The sequence below is a fragment of the Salvelinus alpinus genome, chromosome 2, assembly GCF_045679555.1.
Source record: "Salvelinus alpinus chromosome 2, SLU_Salpinus.1, whole genome shotgun sequence".
Classification (NCBI taxonomy): Eukaryota; Metazoa; Chordata; class Actinopteri; order Salmoniformes; family Salmonidae; genus Salvelinus; species Salvelinus alpinus.
In genome coordinates, this window is record NC_092087.1 from 82,026,649 (window position 1) to 82,041,628 (window position 14,980).

Sequence of the window (14,980 nt, forward strand, 5' to 3'; positions counted from 1 at the left end):
TCAGTACCTGAAGGCCTTGATGCATTCCCATCCCTCAGTGATGTAGAAGGAGCGCCGGGTGCAGGAGTAAGACATGGGGATCTCTCTCAGGCCATCCTTACAACACTGACGCAACAGCTTCTCTCTGTAGTGGTTCTCTGTAGGGAGAGAGCTCAGAACCATCAATCTATCAATCAATCGATCGATCCACCTATCCGTCAATAAATCAGTCCCCCACTCAATCAATGAATCATTCCATACATCAACCAAAAATGAACATAGCACTGTTTCTGTCACTGACCCAGTTGAGTTCTGCGTTGCAACATCTCAGCAGAGCGCCTCCTTCTGGACCTCCCTGGGCACTGCATGCCTGCAGAAGAGATGGAAGGGAGGGGAGGGAAACACAGGAATGGCAAACAACGAAATTAAACTGTTCTACAAATCAAGAAACACAGATGTCTATACAAGCCCACTGGTCTGTCTTACTCAAAATTATGATTGGGCGACTCTGGAATGTTTTGCTTTTACTAATCTTCCCTGCAAGCTCACAGTAAACAAACAGAACATTGCCTTTGGATGCCTGCAAAGGCTATGTTACCTTAATTTAACTAGGCAAGCCAGTTAAGAACACATTCTTATTTACAATGACAGCCTACTAAAAGGCAAAAGGCCTCCTGTGGGAGCGGGGACTAAAATTAAAATAAATTAAAATATAGGACAAAACACACATCACGACAAGAGAGACAACATAACACTACATAAAGAGAGACCTAAGACACCATTCATTCATGTCTGTCTGTCTGTCTGTCTGTCTGTCTGTCTGTCTGTCTGTCTGTCTGTCTGTCTGTCTGTCTGTCTGTCTTGTGTGCTACCTTGTCTAGAAGAGGTGGCTCCACCAGTGTTGGAGTAAAACAGTAGTCCAGCGTCAGTGAAGACACCCATGCTGTTGCTGCCCCCACCGTGGGTACAGCCTATGTCCCCCCCCTCCACCACCTGCCAGATCTGACGGGGGCACAGAGGAGTCAGAGGAGAGGAGTCAGAGGAGAGGAGTCAGAGGAGTCAGATGAGAGGAGTCAGAGGAGAGGGGTCAGAGGAGAGGGGTCAGAGGAGAGGGGTCAGAGGAGAGGGGTCAGAGGAGAGGGGTCAGAGGAGATGGGTCAGAGGAGATGGGTCAGAGGAGAGGAGTCAGAGGAGAGGGGTCAGAGGAGAGGGGTCAGAGGAGAGGGGTCAGAGGAGAGGGGTCAGAGGAGAGGAGTCAGAGGTGTGTTATCCAGATGGTAGCTTCAGATGATTGGCTGATCGACTGACCCCTCCACTGTCCCCATTACTCTCCTATCTGTGTCTCTGTCTATTGATTTCCACAGACCCACACAGTCTCCCTCACCTTCCTCTGTGTGAGCCTCTGTCTGTTGAGCAGGAACACAGCGTTGTCCACCACCACCAGACTGACCATGGCTCCTGGGTCTCCTCTCACCTGGAAGTTGAACCCTCTCCCTGGGTGGTAATACTCTGGGGGCCTGGAGCCAGCTGGACCAACACTCAACTGGGGAGGGGGGGGGAGAGAGAGACAATGATATTTGAAATGTCTTTATTCATTTGGAACTTCTGTGAGTGTAATGTTTACTGTTAATTTGTATTGTTTATTTCACTTTTGTTTGTTATCTACTTCACTTGCTTTGGCAATGTTAACAAATGTTTCCCATGACAATAAAGCCCCTTGAATTGAAATGAGAGGAAAGATAGTGGAACATGAGAAGCTGGTAGTTGAACCCTTTCCCTGGGTGGTAGTACTCTGGGGGCCTGGAGCCAGCTGGGGGGGAGAGGGGGGGGGGTTTGTTTTGGATCTAACACGACATAGGTCTGTCATCACCATAACGTAACCAATCAGGTCCTTCCAAACCAACTGTACTGAAGGATATAGGAGAGAGGACAAAGAAAATATGACTTTGTCCAAACATGACAGTTTGCGTTCGTCTGTACAATCAACACTAATCAGTGATTATGTCAACGCAGGAGGGAAGGTATCAAGGAAGGAATTAAGGTTGTATTTGAACATGAAACATATCCTGGGTTGTCCACTCACCGCCCCAACACAGGCATCCTCCACATCCACCCACACAGAATCAGCCACCACCTCCGAAGTCCCCGCCCACGGCAGCATGTAGAATGCCACAACGCGAAATGAGGGCATCATCTCCGTGGTAATGGTCAACAGAACGTTGGTCATGTCCTGACCTCCGACCTCCAGTCTCTTGGCAACGATGATTTTGCCCTTGTTCAACACCTGTAGGAGGAGTTTGAGACACACTTAATTTTTTTCACAAAATATTGCCTTTGGGGACAGACAAAGGTACATTTTGAAGACAGCGCTACAACTATGTAAACGTGTAAGCTATATATGGTACCAACATATGGTAGAAAATATAAATATACAGGGGTAACTTGAAAAGACTTGATTTTGGATTGTCAAAAATCTGGACCATTACAGTTTGCACTCACCAGCTGTTCAATTGAATTGTATGCTACTCCATTGTACTATATCCACTCACCAGGTATGTGAGGTGAGTGATGAGTTCCCTGTGGGCCTTGTCGGCAGCGTTGATGTGTAGACTGAGGCCAAGGCTCTGCCCCAGAGAGACTGTGGTGGTCCCAGTGGAGATATACAGGTAGTTCTGTCTCTGTTTGTCAAAGGGTGTGTAGGGGTGAAGGGTCATCTGCTGTCTGGCCTGCTGCTCTGGCTGTAGGCCCGTCTGTTTGGTCTCAGCCTGTGTGTTTAGGATTTACAGACACACACATGAAAACCAAGACACACACACACGCTCGCACAGCCATACACAGATACACACACGTACACACATACATGGCCACACACACACAGGTACACACATACATGGCCACGCACACAGGTACACACATACATGGCCACACACACAGGTACACACATACATGGCCACACACACAGGTACACACATACATGGCCACACACACAGGTACACACATACATGGCCACACACACAGGTACACACATACATGGCCACACACACAGGTACACACATACATGGCCACACACACACGTACACACATACATGGCCACACACACAGGTACACACACGTACACACAAACATGGCCACACACACATGTACACACATACATGGCCACAAACACAGGTACACACACGTACACACAAACATGGCCACACACACGTACACACATACATGGCCACAAACACACGTACACATGGCCACACACACACACAGGTACACACACAGGTACACACACAGGTACACAGAAACAGACAGGCAAAGTTTTGCTTATGAACACTAAGAACCGATAGTTGTTATAACTGCTTAGGACATTACTGAGGGTGGATATAGCTGGTTATACTTGATTACAAGCACCATTAGCTCTACTGAGTGTGATTATAGAAGGTTGTAGCTGGTTATAAGCCCTGTTAGGGGTACTTACAGTGATGGTCTGCGGGTGTATCTCAGTAAGCATGTTATAAGCACCATTAGCTTTAGTGAGGGTGGTTATAGCAGGTTATAACAGGTTACAAGCCCTGTTAGGGGTACTTACAGTGATGGTCTGCGGGTGTATCTCAGTAAGCATGTTATTAGCACCATTAGCTTCAGTGAGGGTGGTTATAGCAGGTTATAACAGGTTACAAGCCCTGTTAGGGGTACTTACAGTGATGGTCTGCGGGTGTATCTCAGTAAGCATGTTATAAGCACCATTAGCTTTAGTGAGGGTGGTTATAGCAGGTTATAACAGGTTATAAGCCCTGTTAGGGGTACTTACAGTGATGATCTGCGGGTGTATCTCAGTAAGCATGTTATAAGCACCATTAGCTTTAGTGAGGGTGGTTATAGCAGGATATAACAGGTTATAAGCCCTGTTAGGGGTACTTACAGTGATGATCTGCGGGTGTATCTCAGTAAGCATGTTATAAGCACCATTAGCTTTAGTGAGGGTGGTTATAGCAGGATATAACAGGTTATAAGCCCTGTTAGGGGTACTTACAGTGATGATCTGCGGGTGTATCTCAGTAAGCATGTTATAAGCACCATTAGCTTTAGTGAGGGTGGTTATAGCAGGATATAACAGGTTATAAGCCCTGTTAGGGGTACTTACAGTGATGATCTGCGGGTGTATCTCAGTAAGCATGTTATAAGCACCATTAGCTTTAGTGAGGGTGGTTATAGCAGGTTATAACAGGTTATAAGCCCTGTTAGGGGTACTTAGTGATGGTCTGCGGGTGTATCTCAGTAAGCATGTTATAAGCACCATTAGCTTTAGTGAGGGTGGTTATAGCAGGTTATAACAGGTTATAAGCCCTGTTAGCGGTACTCACAGTGATGATCTGAGGGCCTAGCTCAGCAGGCATGTTGATGGCGGTCCTGATGGTGCCAAGGTGGCTGGTGATTGGGTTGGCCAGGAGGCTCACCTGGACTGGGACGTTATGAGCCGGGGAACCATCCTGGAAACTCACCTGGATCTGAAGAACACCGTTAGAACCCGTTAGAAGGTAACCTGATCCACCATCCTGACCACTGCGCTCTCGTTTCTTTTAACAGAATGTAAGCTTGTGAGATGAGGATGGTAGAACGAGGCTAGTTAGAGATATAAACACTTTAGACTTGGATCTGAACCACATTCTCTTATCACAGAATTATATTATTATATTGCATCTCTATGGCTCTTATCTCCAACGACTCATAATTCATTCAAATAAGGTTGATCCTTTCTGTCTATAAAGCGTTGATGTTGTGACATTACCATAACGTCGAAGGGCAAGCCAGGCTTGTAGTACTTTGGTGTGTCTATGAAGGAGAGGACGTACGGGGACTCCACTATCTTAATACCAGACTTCTCTGCCTCCACCAGGTCACTGCCTATAGAGGAGTAGAAAGATACAAGACTGTGTTAGCCCGCTGAGTCAAAGTTTAGGCATTAGCTTGGGGAGCTAACACAAGTCTTTAGGTCTCAAGCAAGGTTTTAAATCAATCCTACCATAGTTTGATCGACTGGGTTCTAACCTAGGCATTAGCTTGGGAAGCTAACGTGAGTCATCAGGTTTTGGATAGCCTGCATCTGACCTTCTTCATTCAAAGGTCCATTGTAATTTAATTCAACTCAACTTAATTCAATAAAACTTTATTGACCTTACCTGATTTGGTCAGCACTGAGGCCTTGACGTAAATAGAGCTTCCAACCAGGGAGCGGAGGTCGGGGTAGGCCTTCCTGATCTCCGCCATGGTCAATGTAGCGGTGCCTTGCTGCAGCTGAAATGAAGGAAGGAAAATGGCGGTTGTTGTATGTTTACACTTTACGCTGAATTGATCTCCCTTTGATGTGTGAGGTGTGTATGACTTTAAGTTGCGGAAAAGGTCTAGCACTTCATAATGTAGTGTACTACCAGTACTCACATTGGTGACCTGCTTGACCGATGGTAACCTCCTCTTCTCCTTGTTCACCTCCACCCCAAACATCACGTAGGCCGTTCCCTGGACATCTTCGCCATACAGGTATCTGTGACCATAGAAATACAATGACTAGAATGGTCTCACCATACAGGTAGATGAGACCATAGAAATACAATCACTAGAACGTCCTCACCATACAGGTAGCTGTGACCATAGAAATACAATTACTAGAACGGCCTCACCATACAGGTAGCTGTGACCATAGAAATAGAATGACTAGAACGGCCTCACCAAACAGACAGCTGTTACCATAGAGCTAGAATTACTGGAACGGACATTTCCATTCAAGTCAACAGTCATTCTATGATGGGTGAGTTATTTTTGTGACAATTATTCATTATCACAACTATTATTACAGTGTTAATGCCGCTTTCACGTCCTGTCGGGAAACTGACGTTTCTGACTTGCTTACTCGTTGTAGAACGATAATACCCGCGTTTCCCACCTGGGAAGCATCAGAATCAACCAATAGGAAGCTCTCCGCAAATAACTTAAGTTCATTTTAACTCTGAGGTGCCGAGTATCCGAAATGTCATGAACCCGGCATTAGTAACACTTTGTCTGAAGGGTACCTACATAAAGGTTTCATAAGCCATACATAACACATTAATAAGCAATACAGTAGGTCTACATTAGTGTTACTAACCTGGCTGTGATCTCCACCACCAGCTCAGTATCATCCAGACTGAGGAAGGGTTTCTTGGGAGTCAGTGTGACATTGAAAGCAGGCAGCACTGCAACAGAGCATCGTGTTAGCTCCCCAAGCTTCTGCCCAGGCTTTAGCTCAACGAGTAATCATATGGAGAGGGAACCACGTTGAATGACATACAGGCACGCACACACATATTTACAAAGCTCTTCCACCTACCGTATTTCTTCACCTCAAACTCACTACTGAATTTGTTCGGTTGCCAGTTGTCAAATTTTGCAATGATCTTCCACGTTCCCTCACTATGACAGACACACACAAACACGTATTAGCATTAGTAAATGGCAGTAGGATAGTGGTAACACTTTGTATGGACATCCTCTTCATACAGTATTCCAAGCATATTTATAACGGCTTATGAGTTATAACTGCTCATAATGACTACATTCATAGAGCATTATGACCAGGCGGCATAATGATTTATAAAGCAAAGTGTTACATATTTGAAAACCAGGCTAGAATCCTCATACCAGGCTAGAATCCTCATACCAGGCTAGAATCCTCATACCAGACTAGAATCCTCATACCAGGCTAGAATCCTCATACCAGGCTAGAATCCTCATACCAGGCTAGAAACCTCATACCAGGCTAGAATCCTCATACCAGGCTAGAATCCTCATACCAGGCTAGAAACCTCATACCAGGCTAGAATCCTCACACCAGGCTAGAAACCTCATGATGTTCTTGACTTACTTGACTATGTCAGGTAGAACGTGAGTATCAGCAAAGATTCCATTCTTGGCTCTGGTCCTGGAGATCTGTTTCACTACGACGCCGTCTGAATTCTGACACACACACACACACACCTTAAATCGCACATTTCTAAAACATAATGAAGTGTTACTTTATATCATTTAAGACATGTAGGCTAATGGGCATGTGATGAACTTTTAGCTACCTGGAATTCAATGGTGATGGAGCCGTTGAAGGCCTGGAAGGTAGGTGCAGACACAAAGGCCCTGCATAGTACTGCAGAGAGCGAGAGCAGGGGAGAGATCAGACAGACAAATAAAGAGAGAGACGCTTTTCATCATTCACATGAACCTAACATGTCATTGGGAACACTTCCTTTTTCCCTCTCCCCCATCCCCCTTACCAGTGTCTCCAGGTTTGTAGAGGGGCTTGTCTGTCTGGATGAAGATGTATCCAGAGTGGAAGGAGACCATGACAACCTGTTCAGCTACGTGGTAGCCCCCAAACTCTGCTTTCACATTCACATACTGGTTCCTGGAGGACTCCTCGTTCCCCTTGTCCAGATGCTCTGAAGGGAGCTGGGAGGGGAAGAATAAGTCTTTTATAAGCAGATATTAGCCTTTAGAATGTCTTGGGGGTTCAGGAAAAGTGGCAGTTGTTTATTCTGGATCATTAAGACACTATAATAAGGCATTATAAGGGGGACATACATACTCATGACAAGTCTGAATCACCTGTATGGTCTACTCTTGAGGGTGAGGTGTATTGAACTGAATCTAATGGAATCACCTGTATGGTCTTGAGGGTGTGCTGAATTGAACTGATGATCTTGAAGTGAACTGAATCACCTTTATGATCTTGAGGGTGTAGTGAACTGAATCACCTTTATCTTGAGGGTGTAGTGAATTGAATCACCTTTATGATCTTGAGGGTGTGGTAGCTGTTCGCCGGGCCGAGTGTGACAGTGTCCTGCAGGAGCTTAGTCCCCCCCCCCGGGAAGTTATGGACTGTTATGGTGACGGTTACAGGGCTGTTGAGGCCATGGGACTCTAAATAGATAGACTCCTCACTGTCTGTTCTCAGAATGTTAGGGGCTAGGAGGATGAACCTGGGGTGAGGGATGGGAGGGGGAGAAGAGAGGAGGCGAGGGAGGGGGTACATGAGGAGCAGGGATGAGAGGGAGAACAGGGAGAGGATTAAGGAGGGAGAGGAAAAGAGAGTGAGAAGATAAAGTTATTTTAAAATCTTACCCATTTGGCAAACTTTGACATGCATACAGTAGAGTAGTATTTTAGTAACTGATAGGAGTGCCTTTTGTGTTTATCTGGATACTTTTGGGAACACTGTACCTTGGTTCCAGACTGGTGTGGTCCTTCGGATTTCTTTCACTGTAAATAAATGAGGCATTGTTTTTTTCCTTTAATGCCAACATTTGGTAGTACATTTGGTAGGTTCAACAAGGTAGAGAAGATTCTGTACTTACTCATGAAGACCAAAATAATCATCATGGTCCATATATTGAAATCTGAATGGGCACATTGAGTGTTATATACATTTCAGAAAAATGCAATTGTTCTTAGACTGATATTACTAATAATACATTATTGATCATGATTACATATTGCAGTTACGTGTAATTGTGAATTAGAAATATAGTGAATTTTTAGATTTGGGCTGAATTAGAATGAATAGAATTCGAATTTTAGAGATAATAACCATAGACCCTACCGGTGGCGACCCCATGAACCCGGTCGCATCCTAAAAAGTTGAGTAATACATCTGTTAAAAACGTATAAGTCAGGGAGTCCAGTTTAAAACAGCCCAGAAGCAAGTAAAAAATAACATTTTTTTTTGTATTTTGAGTATTCCACTGTGTAATATACAACCCCAAGAAATCACACCTGTCAGCAGTCAAGTTAAAGAAATAGCGCGTTCAGTAGAGAGCAGAAACTTAGTACCCTCTACGGCAGCAAAGTGAACAGTTGAGAAAGGAAAACTTAGTACCCTCTACGGCAGCAAAGTGAACAGTTGAGAAAGGAAAACTTAGTACCCTCTACGGCAGCAAAGTGAACAGTTGAGAAAGGAAAACTTTAGTACCCTCTACGGCAGCAAAGTGAACAGTTGAGAAAGGAAAACTTTAGTACCCTCTACGGCAGCAAAGTGAACAGTTGAGAAAGGAAAACTTTAGTACCCTCTACGGCAGCAAAATGAACAGTTGAGAAAGGAAAACTTACAGCACTCGGCGGTTGAACATCTGGGCACAACAGCTACAGAAAACACAAAGCAACAAAATGTGGAGCAGTGTTCCCTTCGCCATCTTGAGAGTGAATGGAACTAAACTCTCATGACACTGGGGACAGAACTCTTTCACACAGAGACAACACACACTCCCCCTTGGATCCCAGCCACCAAAGAGTGTGCTATTTTGGCAGACTATATTCAAGCAATACCCACCCCTTTTATAATTGGTGAATACAATTGCTAACCAAACGCAGCTAAGCTTCAAATATGCTAAGAGGTCAGTTGCTTTTGTAATCCTGTAACATACCCCAAATAGTATGCCTCCTCTGCATGTGTGTGTGTAGCAAAGACAGAACATTTGATATTCCCAATATGAATCATACATCACTGGGATCCATGGCTGTGCATTATTTTCTCAGTTATCTTGATCATGGCTTATAATTTCTATAAAGAAAATACAAAAACGACATTGATTTACAGCGAGACCCGCAAAGGACCGGATATTTATCAGATTAAATGAAATGTACATGTATTTCCAAGAGCAACGTGGATATACACTGCATATCAGAGGACAACTGTTTTCAATGACATTCGCATAATCACTCCAATCTGTATAATACACGACTTCTACACAAATCAATAAAACTGGAAAATAACCTCTTGCCTATGGTTATATATGGTGAAAACATTCTGTTGTAAAACACTTTGTGTTGTTAATACATACTGTACCTTCAGTCCCAGTCTCCCACACACACATTTTGGCCATAGAGCAAAGTGTCTCGTAGCCTGTTGACACCAGACTGAATGCAGGGCTCACCACTGTTTCAATAGAAAGTGGGTACACATGGATGCGCATCACAATGATAACATATAAACTGGAGACAACCTAGTCACCATTTTGAATACATTCTATTGACACAGAAGCGCTACTGTACCTAGCAAAAGTGTCGCAGTGATAGCTAACTAACTAGCTTATCATTTTGGCGAACTATGGGGCAAAACAATTCACAAATGTACCGTTAATTAGCCAACGGAAAATCTCTTTTGCGAGCAAACACTGCAGCGGGTTCTATGGCATCTCCACTTTCCAAGCATATTGAGCTCAGCATTCAGTCTGTTTTAACCAGGCTAAAGGTATTGTTTGTCTAACACAAAGTCAACAGTCCATCCTCATACTCCTAGGTCTGGCTTCAGGGTGATGTTTACCATAGGTACAGATCAGATTCCCCTCCCCCAACCTTAACCATTTAGTGGAGGAAAGTGAAAACTGACTCAAGATCAGCATCTAGGGGAAACTTCCCCCGACACCCCGGGGTCAGAGTCGGAGGAGTCGCTGTAGTCTGCAACCAGTGACGTCCTCAACACCCCAGAGCGACTACTGTCATGGTCCTCCAGCACTGTCCCACAATCCTCTCCTTTCGATCGTCCTCTGTCCTCTTCTTCTGTGGTGGTGTTAAGAATCTGCATCTCCAGAGAACTCATGTGAGTTTCAACCATTTCCAGTCTCTGCTCAGGCTGTGCAACTCCCAAATCTGTCCCCCCAGTCCTTTGTGTTTGTGCAACGTGTAACTCCTTCCCCTTCGGCGAGAGACTGTTTCCTAGATCATTGGTTCCTGGGTCTGATTTCCTGCGGGTGACTGTAGCGCAGGCCTCTGGTTTGTTCCCAGAGCCCTCGGTCCTCCTGTGGATAACCACACACACACTATCAATCAACTGTGTCGCAAATATGGGGAACCCACTGCAACAGGTTAGCACAACAACAAGGTGGCTTAGGTTACATGAACATTACTGGGCCTGTTTTCACAAAGCGTTTCAGAGTAGGAGTACTGATCTAGGGTCAGGTCCCTCCTGTCCATGTCATCTTATTCATTATCATCTAGAAGGGAAAACTGATTCATACTTTATGATGTTGACAGATCCACTAGCATTCATGTAAATTGTAAAGTCTTTTGACTGTGAAGTCTATTTAGTTGTGTGTCGGGCCCAAGGAAGATTATCTGTCGTCAGCAAATGGGAAAATTCAAATTCACCCATTCATTGACCTACCTCCTTATGAGACTGTGTGGGTTCGGGGAGGAGGCTTGGGGACCCAGGGCTTTGGCCACAGCAGCACCTTTCCCCTGTAGGCCCAGCTTCTGAAGTAGGCTGCCTGCAGCGCTACCTGGTGGCAGAGTGGGGGAACTGAACCAGGAGCGGCTAGAGATCTCCTTCCGCTTGTAGTTCTGCCTGTCATCGTAGGCTAGAGGAAGGGGATGAGGAGAGGAGGAGGCATGGTGTTCTTTTATGAAAAAGTAGTGTGTGTGTGTGTATGTGTGTATGTATGTGTGTGGACTTGCCTGTGTTATAGTGTGTATGAACAGTGTGTGATTGAGAGTCTGGTTTCGAGTGCATTATTATTCTCTGTGTGTGTGGTGTACATGCCCACTTACAGTCAGGAGCTGTGTAGGTGAGCAGTGCTGCTAGTTTCTTGTCCTCCTCTTTCTCAGGCAGCAGAGGGATGGACAGATTTGTCCTCTTTCTCACGGCGTTGTCTTTCTCCTCCTCCTCCGCCATCACTTTCTTCTCAGTCTGCGTATTAGATCAGTGGAGATGAACAGTTAAGTCAGCAGCCCTGAAGACAGACCTACACCTATCCACCCTATTCACACAACGTACATGCTATCCAGTTACGCAAGTCCCATTGAGATACATCTCTTTTACAAGGGGCTTCTCGCATCCTCGCCGCCTTTTAAACCATACGGGAGGAAAAACTTCCAGGGTCCCTCCACACTGACCTACTTCTCCAATGCGTTTTAAGGAGGCAAGGACAAAGGATACGAGGAATCAAGGATAGACTATTTGACAAAGAGTCCAAGTAATTCCATGGGCGAATCCCAATCCTCTCTCTTTCCTCCTGAAGTGTGCACTCGTTCACTACTCCCCACAAATGTAAAAGCATTGGATTGGTGTAGGCATGGCTAGAAAAAGTGTACACTTCAGGAGAAAGGTAGAGAATCTAAATGTGGCCTCGAGTGCATTGTAAATTGTAATTACTTCGCTACTATGGACCATTTATTGCCTTACCTCCTCACGCCATTTGCACACACTGTATATAGACTTTATTTTTGTTTCTATTGTGTTATTGACTGTACATTTGTTTGTTCCATGTGTAACTCTGTGTTGTTGTTTGTGACGCACTGCTTTGCTTTATCTTGGCCAGGTCGCAGTTGTAAATGAGAACTTGTTCTCAACTAGCCTACCTGGTTAAATAAAGGTGAAATAAAATCAAATAAATAAACAGTTATGATCTGAATACAGTGCAGTGCATTTACCCTGAACTTCCTGCGGAGCTTGCTGTTGAGTATGAAGTCGTCCTTCCATCCAGCCTGGTGATCCTGTAGCTCAGACAGAGAGGGAAGAGCCTTCCTCAGTTTCTCCTTGTCCTTACCACCGTGGTCCAGCTTATACATGGGATCTGTCTCCAACTTCTCCTTCTCACTACGCTCTGGGGAGACACACAGAAGGAGCAGGGACGGGAAAGGAGGGGGGGGATAGGGGGGTGGTAGAGAGGGAAATAAGTGGGGTAGGTGAGAAAAGAAGAGAGCACATGAGCGATAAAGAAAGGGAAGACAATGATGCCTAAGAAATGAGCAGACAAGACACAGGAATGGAGAAATAAATGAACTGATATCCATAGTGCCATTGTTGAAAGACAATTGGAGTCCATTCTGTTTTGGGGTTTGACGTATTAAAGAATAAGAGGTCACTAAAAGTTCGCTGAGGTCAAATGTCATTAGTTGCCAGGGATGAGGATGTTCGTTGACGGCCATGTCCCATCCTTCCTCTCACACACACACACACACACCTAACAAAATGTAAGGTCAACGAGGAGAAATAAGTTACCTGTAGTGAGGATCTGTTCATTGTCAGCCATGTCCCATCTCTCCTCCTTCCGCTGCGCACCGCACACGATGACGTAATCACAGGTGGCTGGGTCCGTCTGCATCTCAATGTAGTTCACACACAGGTGACACTTCATCCGGAACCTGAAGAGGAGCACACAGGTAAACACGCACAGATGTATGTACTGGCCTTCAGTGTGTCTGATTGAGATGTGTCTGGTCTTACCTGTAGATTGGCGTGGTGTAGTAGGTCCCCACTTTCTTCTTCTCAGCGTTATAACGTACACCTGAGTGACACAAACGTATGATAAGAAATGGCTGTAATTAATTATGTTCCTGAAAAAGGAAAACGTATAGCAACTTGCTGGAAAACTGAGAATGTAAGAGAGAGCGAGCTTACCCATGCCGATGTGATTCTTGCAGCCATCACACCAGATATTATAGGGCATCTCAAACCTGTGAAAATACATAGACAAGAGTCAGTTTCCTGTAAGCCATCAAACTACTGAATTTGATGTGTGTGTTTGTGTTACTGACCGGATGATGAGGATACCCTGGGACAGTTTCCTGGCCCTCTCTCGTAGAGCATGGGTTCCATGGTAACCATTGAGGGAGCCATGCTAGAGAAAGGAAGGGGGGAAAAAGAGAAAGTGAGAAAAGAGTCAGAGTGAGAACAGGTTGAAAGAGGCTCACATGTAGATTGATTTCTTAACTCCATTAACCTATTGCGCATCTATTATTATATGTGATGATGGTCAGTAGTCATATTTACCTTCTGTGGGTCGAAGTCCGGAGGGTAGTAATGGTTTTGTCCTTTCCTCTCACCCTGAGAAACGATACATGGAAAAAGAGGAAAGTGTGAACATTGTTACGTTACAGTAACATATTCGGTTTTCTTACATGGATAAGGGAAAGGAGGAACACCTAGTCAGTATTCAACACACTAGTAGCTAACAGTGTCCTTGGAAAATGTGCTCTTTTGTCCACCACTGGTGGCACCAGCTTTTCTCTATATGGATAAGGGGAAGGGGGAATAACTAGTCAGTTGTACAACTCCCGCATTTAACCCAACCTTTCTGAATTAGATAGGTGCTGCCTTTAAATCGACATCCTCGTCACGGCGCCCGGTGAGCAGTTGTTGTTGGGGGTTAACTGCCTTGTTCAAGGGCAGAACGGCAGATTTATCCACCTTGCCGGCTCGGGGATTCGAAACAGCGACCTTTCGGTTGCTGGCCCAACGCTCTTAACCGCAAGGCTACCTGCCGCTCCAGTGGGGCTTCCTCACTGAGGAAACCTGGTGCCACCAGTGGTGGACAAACACTAACAGAGCTAATTTTACAAGGACGCTAATGTTAGCTACTAGTGTGTTGAACACATTTTGATGTAGCCTGAAAACTTACCATGTTGTTAGCTTGTACAGCGCACTAGAAGATAGCCTTTGTCACCTAGGGAGAAAACACACGGTCATATCTTCGTTTTTGTGTTTACAAATGTTTGCACACCTTGAAGTTAGCTATCTAACTTAGACGTTCGAAATAAGATAGCTTATTTGCAAGCACAACTGCTAGCATAGCTAACTAGCTCACGCTACCATCTTGAATAATATGCAAAACAAACGTTTTAGGAATGTAACAGGAGATGTGTGCCCATAATTAACACGAATTGTAACCGAACCCTAACTGTTTTCGAAGAAAAACAATTGAGATATCACAAAGTAGCGTGCTCCTTACTGTTTTCCAAAGCATTAGCTAGCAGAACAAAATCGACAACAGTGCATACACAAAAACGTCACTTCCGTTTTGTGAGAAACGTCACACATTGGGGTCTGCTTTTTAAAAATCGTCTCTGATTAATTGTGCTTGTACAAAGACTTCTACTTTTTGTGAAGATATTTTCGTATACTTATTTTTGTACCCCAAGACCCATTGGAAAAGTCCACAACTATGACAATTCGCCTTTTTACCTCCCTCTGTTATAAGTTGTTATGATGAAA

The 14,980-nt window shown here is 44.8% G+C and overlaps 2 protein-coding genes across 4 annotated transcripts in view; both read right to left on the reverse strand.

Annotated features, from left to right (window-relative positions):
- Window positions 1–10,346, reverse strand: part of LOC139567942 (complement C3-like) — a 37,284-nt gene extending 26,938 nt beyond the window's left edge. Inside the window, exons 1-20 of one of the 2 annotated variants that reach the window (XM_071389567.1) lie at window positions 9,100–10,346; window positions 8,594–8,623; window positions 8,349–8,390; window positions 8,215–8,253; window positions 7,781–7,973; window positions 7,269–7,443; window positions 7,071–7,141; window positions 6,866–6,957; window positions 6,332–6,414; window positions 6,110–6,197; window positions 5,407–5,509; window positions 5,148–5,262; window positions 4,757–4,872; window positions 4,332–4,475; window positions 2,529–2,744; window positions 2,063–2,263; window positions 1,364–1,522; window positions 852–981; window positions 281–349; window positions 8–137 (exon numbers count right to left, since the gene is read on the reverse strand). In XM_071389567.1, the coding sequence (XP_071245668.1) occupies window positions 8–137; window positions 281–349; window positions 852–981; window positions 1,364–1,522; window positions 2,063–2,263; window positions 2,529–2,744; window positions 4,332–4,475; window positions 4,757–4,872; window positions 5,148–5,262; window positions 5,407–5,509; window positions 6,110–6,197; window positions 6,332–6,414; window positions 6,866–6,957; window positions 7,071–7,141; window positions 7,269–7,443; window positions 7,781–7,973; window positions 8,215–8,253; window positions 8,349–8,390; window positions 8,594–8,623; window positions 9,100–9,491 (2,588 nt within the window). In that variant the 5' untranslated portion in view covers window positions 9,492–10,346. Of the gene's footprint in view, window positions 1–7; window positions 138–280; window positions 350–851; window positions 982–1,363; window positions 1,523–2,062; window positions 2,264–2,528; window positions 2,745–4,331; window positions 4,476–4,756; window positions 4,873–5,147; window positions 5,263–5,406; window positions 5,510–6,109; window positions 6,198–6,331; window positions 6,415–6,865; window positions 6,958–7,070; window positions 7,142–7,268; window positions 7,444–7,713; window positions 7,731–7,780; window positions 7,974–8,214; window positions 8,254–8,348; window positions 8,391–8,593; window positions 8,624–9,099 lie in introns of those variants that run through there. The other variant, XM_071389568.1, reaches the window with a different exon arrangement.
- On the reverse strand, window positions 9,576–14,811 carry yju2b (YJU2 splicing factor homolog B). Of its 2 annotated transcripts, none has more exons than XM_071389569.1 (11): window positions 14,718–14,811; window positions 14,388–14,432; window positions 13,760–13,813; window positions 13,525–13,607; window positions 13,388–13,443; window positions 13,214–13,274; window positions 12,989–13,131; window positions 12,418–12,590; window positions 11,536–11,674; window positions 11,153–11,345; window positions 9,576–10,787 (listed from the first exon to the last, which is right to left on the reverse strand). In XM_071389569.1, exons 2-11 carry the CDS (start codon window positions 14,388–14,390, stop codon window positions 10,385–10,387), a joined length of 1,308 nt encoding a protein of 435 aa, XP_071245670.1. In that variant the 5' UTR covers window positions 14,391–14,432; window positions 14,718–14,811; the 3' UTR covers window positions 9,576–10,384. The 2 variants fall into 2 exon arrangements, with proteins under 2 accessions (XP_071245670.1, XP_071245671.1); XM_071389570.1 differs by lacking the exon at window positions 14,718–14,811 and adding an exon at window positions 14,605–14,689.
- Between the last annotated feature and the right edge of the window lie 169 nt (window positions 14,812–14,980).